Below are 10810 nucleotides of genomic sequence, written 5' to 3'. Positions count from 1 at the left end.
AAAAGAAAGAAAAAAAAAGAAAAAAAAAAAGGATACTTACTACTTACGTTTCAACCTTTCTGTTGAGAATGATTTTTTTTCCCTGAACTTTTCATATGAAAATTGCCATTAAATTGACTTGCACAAAATACCTGAAGAAAACCAAACAAGACAACATAACCTTTCTTTTCTTTCCAAGAATATTATACCCAGTGTTTAGGACTTGTTAGAAATGGATGTGTGTTTCTTCACACTTAGCACACTGCGTATTTCACTGAGATTTATGAAGCTGATTTGATTTTTCACGCAGTGTGTTACAACATTGTGCTTCTGTGTCGATGAAAGGGCTGAAGCTAGTAACACTGAACTCAGGCAGGTTTATTTCTCTTCTGGAAACTATGACCACATAGATTTTGAGGCTTTTTGCTAGTGGTGGCTTTTTTGTTTTGTTATTGTTGTTGCTTTTTTAATTAAGCTTAGGAACTATTCAGTTAATTGTTCTCCAGTTTGGGATCATGATTAACAACTGTGAGAAATTATTGAATACCTACAGTCTTTTCTCTCCGCTCAGCTGAGTTCTGTCATTTTATCACAAGTCTGTTGCTTGAGTCTAGACAGGATACCACATTTATCAGAGTGTAAAATCAATTTTGGAAGGCTAGAATCACCCTGACAATCTGCAACATGTAAAAAAATGCACAGGTTTAATGCCAGATGTCCGGAATATGAACAGGTAAAATAAATGTGTGCTGGCACACAAAATCACTTCCCTGGAGAGTACAATTGCACTGTAACCTAAAACTTGCATTAGATGTTTTACATATATTGAAATCTCCACAACCATTTCTGAAAAGAAGCTATTAATAAAGGGAATGTCAATCTGACTGCGGGACATGGTATCCATGTCTGCAGTACAAAATCTCTCTAACAGAGGGTGTCTTTATCCCAGAATAATAATTTCAAAAATGTTATTACATTTCTGGTCACCTTTCTCTCCAAAATAGTCACATTGGCAGAAGGACCCAACATCCATTATGATGAAAACAAACATTAGTCTTTTCCTCCTAATAGTAAAGAGTGATTTGCTGGAGACAGCATATGTTGTTGCAGGTTTTCCACAACTGTCATCCAAAGCTGGTCAGAGGTCTGAATAATAATGGAGAAAAAAGTGCCTTTTATGTGCAGTTTTAAATTGGCGAATTGAACCTTCTTTTCTTTCTTTTTTCAGTTTCCTTTGCTTGGAGATGATAAGCCAACACAGTGACAGAATTCACCTACTATACCCCTTAAGCTTTTTTCCCCTTTTCATTCCCATTCCCTTTCTTTCCCCTCCATAACCATTTTACACTTTGTAAAACACATCCCACATTTTACACTCTAGAATATACTGTTACCATAGTGAAACCACTGAAACCATTGGGATGTGGGTGCCTCAGACCCTGCTCTTGCTCCATGGAGCTAAGTGTTACTGAAATGGCTATCAATGTTCCAGGTGTACACTGCAGTGCACAGCTAGGCTGCAGCATACTCACGTTTGTTTGCTTTAGGTTTTAAGGAGTTTTATTCATAGAAAATGCTCTGAGGTCTTCAGGTCCACCCATCCCTTATTCATATCAAGTGTTACCATATTGTTTCCTATTTCCTTCTTCTTGTCTTTCAAACCTGAGCTTGTAATTAGCCAGATAAACTTTGCACTCCAGCATACATGAAACACCACAATCAGGTCACGAAAATCTCAACCTATTTTTTTCACCTTTGTCTTTATAGCTCTTTCCTGAGCAATGTCCTTTATATGTGTTTGTAGTGATATATAGATAAAGGTACGGACGTAGACATATAGATATGTAAAGAGATGGATGGATATTTTGGATGCTAATGATGCCTTTGTGAACAATAAAAATGGAAATTTCCCCCACAAAACTGAAATAGCAGCCCTACAGCAGCAGATAGGGAAGGATGAATTAAAACTCCTCTGGGCAATAGTTTTTATTAGACATATCAGCCTAGCCACTTTTAATTTTAAAAAGCCAAGATTTTATGGAATTCTGCATGGGGAAGGTCTATAAACAAAGGCCATATTATTAAATCACCTCATTGGGTTGTGAGTCTTTATAACCTAACTTCTAAAGAATGAGACTATCTGCTCATTAAGCTTGCTAAGTGTTTATTGAACCTAGTAAGAGTCCTGCGGTTTTTCAATAGATAAAAAGTATATATATTATCCAAGAAACACTAACAACAGTCAGACTATTCAAGTCAATTACAGCACTAGCTCTAAGGAGTAGAGGAGTCCTCTGCAAGGCCAAACTTTGTTACTAATACCATGGAAATGTAAATTCTGTTGTGAATCTGAATTCAAGGAAAGTATTTGATCCAGAAGATTACTTGCAACCAAGCATTCCATAATTTCCAGTTTCACTGCTGCTTTCACTTCTATTCTCATTTCAAACTATGTGCTTTAAGAAATTGGTTATGCTACAGAGTAGCTTAACAGGAGCTTTATTAAGAAATGATAATTTAGAGCACTATTTGAGTTTCTGGCATGTCATCTTAAGTCATCCTGAAGTATAGTACAAACATTCCAGTTACTTCACAGTCTTCTGCATCAATTATTTATATGCCATCCAACCATATTTCTGTATTATTCTGTATTATTTCTATACAACATAGGCGTCATAAATCTCATGTCCAGGGATCACCATTAAAGTTTTGGCAGCATGAAGGACAAAGAGCTGCTGTGCAGATAGCAGAGCACGGACAATCTCTCACAGAGTGCCAGGAACAGCTTCTGATGCACAGTGAGTGATGCAAAAGAATGTATGCAGCTCTCCCTCTTTGTTTCCCATTCTTAAAGCTTTGCTTGGTAATGCACATCCTGCTCAGAGTGGGTGGCCAATCATTTTTGAGTGTTAAGTATTTCTGTGATCTCTTCTACTGTTTTTAGAGTATTACTACACACATTTTGAACACTACTTTAAACTGAGGATGTGATCCAGGAACCTGAACGTAGGAGACTCTTGAACATATGCACACACTGAAACAAAGACTCAAGAAATTATTTAAATGCGAACCTAAAATTGCAGAATGGGGAGGGTTCTTCTTTTGTATCAAATGCAACACTAAAATGCAACTTTCATTGAAAATAAAACCCCAGAATTTCTAAAAATCAGTGGAAAAAATAATTTATTGCAATTTCTCACATTAACATGAAACATTTATACATATATATTCTGTGCTGATAAAGTATACTAGGTACAGACAACTTTTGTACACAAAGTAAGTGCACTATTCTAATTTATAATGCAAATATTCAGAAAATGCCAGACATAAGAATGGATATTATTCACACAAAAATGCACTGTATGTTAAAACTGTGAAGCATCTGCAATCTCATTTAATTTTACTATGTCTGCTTACAAGCTATATATCTCTTAATTATGCCACGATGCCAAGAATACAATCAGGTTCTCCCAAGGTATAAAATAAAATCATTTCTGAAATTCAGAGACCAAAACAAAAGGCAACCACGACAACCATGTCCTGGCAGTACGCCTGTCAATTTTGAAGGCTCTATCAGAAAAGAATTAGAACACGAGTGATGGCCTACAACAGTCCAGCAATCTATTATTAACATGACAACTTCATTTAGTCAATATAAATCAATGACAAATATATTGAAAATGAAAAGCATTTCAGCAAAAGTACATTGGCACAAGCTTCAGGTGGCAGCGTTGGACAAACAACTGCCCCCTTTCAATACAGAAGACGTTGACACAGTGTCTACAAAGCCAAAATGCTGGATGACATCAAAAGGTACCGTTTTTCTAAACAGGAATCAGCAGCACATCAAGTGTTGTTCGCAATATGAACTGGAAGCATGGTCGTAGCAGAAGTAAATCTGATAAGTTTTATGCAGTAGTTTCCATAATGATGCTTTATGTACTACTTTTTACAAATAGTTCTTTAGGTTCTTTGTTCTGCCAAAACATTGAAATGCCTCCTGTCTTTCCAGAAAAGTCACTGATTTATGCAACCACTGTACCGCAGAGATGAAGATGAAGATGTGAAGCATCAGACTGAGTGGTTAGTTGTGGCATGCATATTATACAATTTGATTCAGGAATAACTGGTGATAGGAAGAGCCACAGGACTGACATGCAAAAATGCATATTAAAAAAAAAAAAAAGAGCCTGAAATACATGCTCATAGCAGAGAGAGAGTACCAAACACTAAGGAAAAAGTAGCAAGCATGCCTGGAAGAAAATGGTGAGTACGATTTCAGGACAAGAGCAAAAGACAATGGTACTGCACATAACAATGGGAGATACGAAGTAAAGTAACATTCATCATTCATCCTTACTGCCTGGCTCCTTATTTGGAGACAGTATTGCACCCTGTTCAGGATCCTTGTCCTCTTCCCTCAGCTCAGAAAGTATCTTGCTTTGTTTCCTTGAATGCATGCAAGTAGAATTTGAAAAATAAGGGATTTTCTTTGAAGCAGCAACATAGTGGATCAATGCAGTGACAAAATACATTTGACAACTTGCAACCAGTATTAGTAAATAACAGAACAGAGCATAGGTAACACACACATTTCTTTTGTATGTGTTATACGTAGGAATGTAACAACTCCTACATTCCCTGATGGAACTACTGGAGATATTTTGACTTGCTCCCATCAGTAATTTGGGGACATGGGAGAAGAGAAACATATTTGGAAGTAGGGACAGATGAAAACCACAGCCAGGCATCTGAGGTTCTCTGCATGCTTTAGGATTTACAGCAAATCTGTTCCTCCTGAGAGAAGCTGCAGGTGAACCTCTGTTCATGCAAGCAAGCAGACAAGTCACAGTTGCTTTGGTTCTATGTCTATTTCTGATGCAGTGCTGAATATTGCTGGAATGGTATTATGGAATAGAATTCTTAAGAGGAAAAAATAGAGATGCCAACTTAGGAACAAAGTCTGAAGTATGCTGAGTTGCTCCAACCTGATGACATTCTACATGCCCAGTGAAGACAGCATATTTTAAGCACTGGTTTTATATCGCTGTGCCAGCTGTAAGCATTTTGTCTACTTCCCCTATCATATATTGATCACTGGGCTTCAATATCTGTTATGCTAACAGAGATGATGAGATTGCCATTCTCTTAGGTGTAACAGAAAAAGGGAGTGTACCACTAATACGAATCAGTTCTAGATTTAAACATACTGGAGATAGAAAACTTCACAATTAAAGAACAGTCAGAGAAAATATCTTCAAACAGATTTAAGAAATATTTTCAGGGAGTGACCACTCAAGTCATTTATTTACCACATGGATTCTTAACAGATGTTAACATGCCATATTAATTGTTACGAATGGCTCCTACTGAAATGAATCACCCTGCAAATGATACTAATCCTAAAAATGCAAGTGTGTTTGAAAGGTCAGATAGAATAAGTATCTGAAAAGAAAACCAAAGCTGTACCTTAGCAAAGTAATTACAGTAAGGTAATCAAATATAAAAAGGTGTTTATTTGATTTCTGCTTTTGGATTACCACTATTATATGCAGCCTATGAAGTGTCAGAAATAACAACAGTTCAGAACATCTTAAAGGAGGAAACCTTAGAGCAACTTTCTGTTTGTGAACAGACGAAATGGTGCAGGGAGTGGGAAAGAATGCAAAGACCATCACAAGATTATCTTCTTTCACTTATCAAAATCACCTCTAAAAAAAATGATTATCATTGCCATACACTTCATGAACTTATCCTTCTAGTTTCCTATTCTCCAAAACCTAGTACAACAAAAAAGAGATACCTGCGATGGGAGAAGTCCTTACGTGTATGAGAAATATATGTACGTCTGAATTTAAGAATATACAAAAAAAGCCTAACACAAATTAAGAGAAACTTTCCAAGTGTGCTTAAACTGTGACTATTATGTGCTCCCCAAAACCAGGCTGACAATATTCTTCTATCATGTTTACTATTGTCCCTATGTTTCTCTCTACAAAGCTGAATTATGAGACAATAGTAACAGCAAGTACCTGTCAGGGCTGTTGTCATGATTAACAAAACCAGCTGTTTTACAAGCTCTCTAAAAAGAAGTTGCAATATTTAAAACTATAAACTTCTAGAACCCTAAACACGTGTGAAACTGAACTAAGGACAATATGCACCTGACTCAATACTTTTCTGAAGCTTTACATTTAACATGATAATATTCCCTGATACAAATGATAGGATATAATTTATAATGCAAAAAGAACAAGTCTAAGGTGCTTAGTTATGCATATTTCATATAGAAGTATGGATTATGAAAGAATAGTAGCCATGTGAAGTTACACTTAACCTTGATATAAAACAAAATCATAAAAGTATGACCAAGAGTGGCACCCAGAATGTTAGCACAACTGATATATACTAAAATACAGACTTCAGCGGGGTTAAAATACAGGCTGTTCCCTGAAGTTTAATACTGAGAGTTAATACTGAGGGTTACCATTAAACAGTCAATATTCATACACTTGGCTACCAGTTGTATTAAAACTTTTCTAAAGGGCCATAATGGTTTAACAGTCTAAATTTCATTTTCAGAGGCACACAAGTATTGAGAAGTGCAACTAAGTCCCTGTGACCTGTATGTTCAGTGAAGGAACTGATGACTTACATTATTCTAATCAGTATTTCTTAAATTAAATACATTAGCTTAAAACTTTTTGTATTACTTTTGGACAGAATTCAAGCTGTCTTTCACACTTTTTTTCTCCCTGTTTGCCATAGGTGGAATGCACACCTGCTAGGCTTGGTACAAAGCAACGTGATTAAATGTAAAACTTCATAGTCTGAGTCTAAATGTCATTGGTTTCTAATAGGATTTTGGTTACTACATGTGCAAACTTCTGAAATCATCACATAAGCTCAAAGACAACTTAGTGCTTGAAGAGCTTCACCCTATTGTCATTCTGACAACAAGATTTAGTTTATATGTCAATCAGAAGATATATTTTTATTCTGTAAATTTCTGAAGTAAGATCTTTATCACACAACAATTTGTGAGCAAGAAGATCCATCTGAGGTTAATAGAACACCCCACACATCAGGTTTGAACCTGCCTGTGTGTAGTTGTTGGACTGCTGCCTAAATATCTGAAGGCACATTTATTCACTCACAGAAATGGTGAATTTCAGAGTGCTGATAACCAGACATCGGTTAAACATTATATTATGGGCATTATATTGCAAAGTCTAGAAGTCTGTACATAAAGAGATATTTATATTTAAACACTGGCATTCCCTCAGGGACCTCTTGAAATATGAAAGTACTCCTTCAGGGTCTGCACAAACTCCACAGACAAATAATCAAGGACTTCAATGTGCTGTCAAGGTAGTAAATGCGTTAATAAAAGTGTTGTACAAAACTGTTCATTTCTTCCAGGGAACATTTAGTTTGCAAATGCAAATGGATCTCAGTGGCTTAGATTAAATTTGTCATATTTATAACTTGTTTAAGAGAAAAATACACTTTGGTTAGTCATACCTCTGTCTCTGTACTCTTTCGGGACAAAAACCAAACCTGCATTGGTTCTTTTTTACCCTTCATAGAAACTGGACCCCTGTATTCCAGGTGGAACTGAGGATCTGAATTTTCTGGTGTCATAAGACATCTGAGAATGCAAAGAGAAAACATGTAATTGCATGCATGCAAACAATACATAATTTAAAATATTAAGCACACACACAAATGTGAGCAAATCAACAGAATCATCGAGTCTATATCTAGATCATTATTATATTTGCATACCAACAATCATGCATCATAATACAGTCTGCCATACAGTTTCATCAGAACTCATGCACTTAAAAAGAGTGTTAACAATGCCCCATCACTATCAATTCCAAAGGCACATTGATTTTACTGAAAAAGTGGTGTCTTTTTAAGTGTCAACACCAGTAAAAATAGTGAATCGCTTACCTGTACGTATACTCAGAGACATTGATCTTTCCCTTTTCTCCAGTAGTTTCTGTCCTGCTTGTTAAATTGACAGTATTTCCAAACAGGCAGTAACGTGGCATCCTTTGGCCTATGACACCTGTGACTACCTCACCAGTATGGATTCCTATTGTTATCTTAAGAGAGAAAAAATAAGGCTTCAATATTCAAAATAAATGTAGCTTATCCCATGCTTCCAACTAAACACAGGTATTATGCAGTTTCTGTCTACTAGTTTTATTTCCGGTGCATTACTCTGGCTTCTTCAAAGCTCTGCATTTTGTATCATGTTTTTGTTTTTGCTTTTTATTGTATTGTCATGACTCTGCCTCCCACATGAAAGAACAAACCTCATATTTTTCCAACATGCATCACGCCATGCTGCTATTACGTGCTGTAAAGAAAAATGGAGAGAGAGGAATACCCTGTAGGTCTGAGTTTGATGAATGCTCAGAAGCTGCAGAAATCGATGGCTTAAACCAAGAAAAGACTACTTCTCAGAAGAAAGGCCCTATATGAAACCTCCTTACTTCCTTGCTCACTGACAAGGTGAAACAGACAGACCTAAGTTAGGTCTTAGAGCAACAGATTTCAGCTAAATAACAATACGTATCACAACTAGTTATTTTGTCCTCTGAGCTTTCTGGTAAAGACAAGTCAGTGTAATCTCACCAACTCTGCATTAATGCAACAGCATATTTAAAAAGCCCATAACAACAGAACTTCTATTAACATATTGTTGTTGGAATCACTGCCATAACTACCTATGGAAATGGACTTTTCTATTTAATGCAATATTTTCCCATGCTGATGAGATCACAAGCATGATTGAAAAAAGAGGGAATACTACTATTCTATTCATTGAGATGGAAAAGACTCAACTAATTGTACTTGATGCAAAATGCAAATTTGATGAATAGATTGAAAAGATCAGAAAACAAACATACATGATGAGGATCTAATCATTTAAATACTTAAGCACAGCAACTGCATTTGAGGGTCTGGGAAACTGCCAATACCACATCTACATGTGACTCTTCATATTATTTATAGAGATCTATCTCAAAATAATAAATTTACATGGAAAGGGATTTTAGTACTATCATATTTCAAAGCATTATAATCATATAAAAGAATGGGCTCTTCATTCAAGCCCACACATTTACTAACCTGTACAGGCTCCCCATCAACTTGAACTTGGCCTGCTATTTCCATCATATCCAATGCTAGGTGGCAGATAGATCGTGCATGATGAATGCAAGGCTCTGGTAGACCACTCACAGTCATATACTTGTCCCCAACTGTTTCCACCTAGCAAATACATATTGTTCCATTTATTAGCATGGACTTCAGAGTACAATAAAAGGATGTAGCACTCCCTTCAAAGACTGTCCTGTCAAATGTTTTCCCTATACTTACATTCAAAAAATCTTAATTCCAAAAATATCTTGTATTGATAAGAATTTATTATATTTCAACAACAAAACAAAGACAGTGATTAGGTGAACTTCAGCCTCTTTTTTGGAGTATTCTAGAATTTGTATAACCATGTTTATTTTCACTCACCCTTGCTTTGTCTGGTGCAGGACATAAATTTAATTTAGAGTAAAAACTAGCAATGGATTTTATACATATAAAGACACAAGCATATGCATGTACATGCTCAAAAAGTAATGCCTCGTATTTATTTCCATGGAAACTAAGAGCACAATAACACTATTTGATAAGAGCAAATTCTCAGCTACAAAACACAATTTTTCAACACAGGCACCACCATGAGCTATGCATTTTCTCCAGCAGTGAACAAGAGCCTGCATGCCACAATCATAAAAATCTTCCCCAGCAGAGGTGACCCTTCATTGTTGTCACCACTGCTGAAAAGCACCACCCACCAACCCACTGTGCTCACATCCACTGTTTGGTCTCTCCATCAACGTTCAGCAAGTGTTAATGAATGTCAATGGCTGCCATTTTTTCCACATGGAGGAATTCAATGCCACATCTTTGCTTCAAACACACTTCCATGTCAGACATCATTTTGCAGACTGGCCCTCTGCTGCCCTCTGTCACATGGCAATAACAAGTAATTGGCAGAAAGGTTCAATATCTACTGCCACACCATCAACATCCATCTCTGATGTCATGAGCCAACATAATAAATAGAAGGCATTCCTTTTGGAGCAGCCTTTGTACTACATATCTATCTGCTTATCTATCTCCTACCAGCCATATCTGCAACTAAACCTCAGTACTACTGAAGGAATAAAACTGAATAACTGAATAACAAATTATAGCTTACAGCTAGGAGGCCCAGGTACATGACAAAGCAAACTGCTCACATAAATTTTTACATCTTCTAAACGTGGAAGCAAATTAATGTATCCAACTAACAGGTGACTATGCACAAACACTGCAAAAAACTAGGGACTGTGTTCTTTCACAGAGGGATAAACAACATACTCCTCTTTAGCCACGTAGTATCAAGCAAAACAGTTTAAAGACTGGTAAACACCTATATTCCAAAGGATGGAAAAGAGCAACATGAGCGTAAATTATTGAAAAGGTTAAATTACTTGAAAATCTACTGCTTACCTTGTAAACAAATGGATTCCTTCGTGAATCAGTTAGAATATCAAATCTCGTGTAAAGATCATTTAAAAGATTAACAATCTTCATAGCTCCCTCTCCAGAGGCATGCTTACTACAGAAGGCATTGAATCCAACAATGCCACTGAAGAGAATGGTGACGTTGTCGTATCGCTTAGCTGGAACAGGACGCTTGTGTCTCAGCTCATTTGCCACCGATGGTGGTAGAACGGAGTACAGTAATCTAAATTAGTCAGCAAGAAAGGCA

At 36.5% G+C, this 10810-nt stretch overlaps 1 protein-coding gene across 1 annotated transcript in view; it reads right to left on the bottom strand.

Annotated features, from left to right (window-relative positions):
* Nucleotides 1–3145: 3145 nt before the first annotated feature.
* Nucleotides 3146–10810, bottom strand: part of GUCY1B1 (guanylate cyclase 1 soluble subunit beta 1) — a 38580-nt gene continuing 30915 nt past the window's right edge. The window contains exons 9-13 of the mRNA XM_010709434.3: nucleotides 10549–10786; nucleotides 9127–9267; nucleotides 7939–8093; nucleotides 7504–7630; nucleotides 3146–4428 (exon numbers count right to left, since the gene is read on the bottom strand). Coding sequence (XP_010707736.1) covers nucleotides 4405–4428; nucleotides 7504–7630; nucleotides 7939–8093; nucleotides 9127–9267; nucleotides 10549–10786 — 685 coding nt within the window. The 3' untranslated portion in view covers nucleotides 3146–4404. The remainder of the gene's footprint in view (nucleotides 4429–7503; nucleotides 7631–7938; nucleotides 8094–9126; nucleotides 9268–10548; nucleotides 10787–10810) is intronic.

Source organism: Meleagris gallopavo, chromosome 4 (genome assembly GCF_000146605.3).
Source record: "Meleagris gallopavo isolate NT-WF06-2002-E0010 breed Aviagen turkey brand Nicholas breeding stock chromosome 4, Turkey_5.1, whole genome shotgun sequence".
In the NCBI taxonomy this organism is placed as follows: domain Eukaryota; kingdom Metazoa; phylum Chordata; class Aves; order Galliformes; family Phasianidae; genus Meleagris; species Meleagris gallopavo.
Note: the sequence above shows the minus strand (reverse complement) of the source record. Positions and strands in the feature narration are given on the sequence as shown.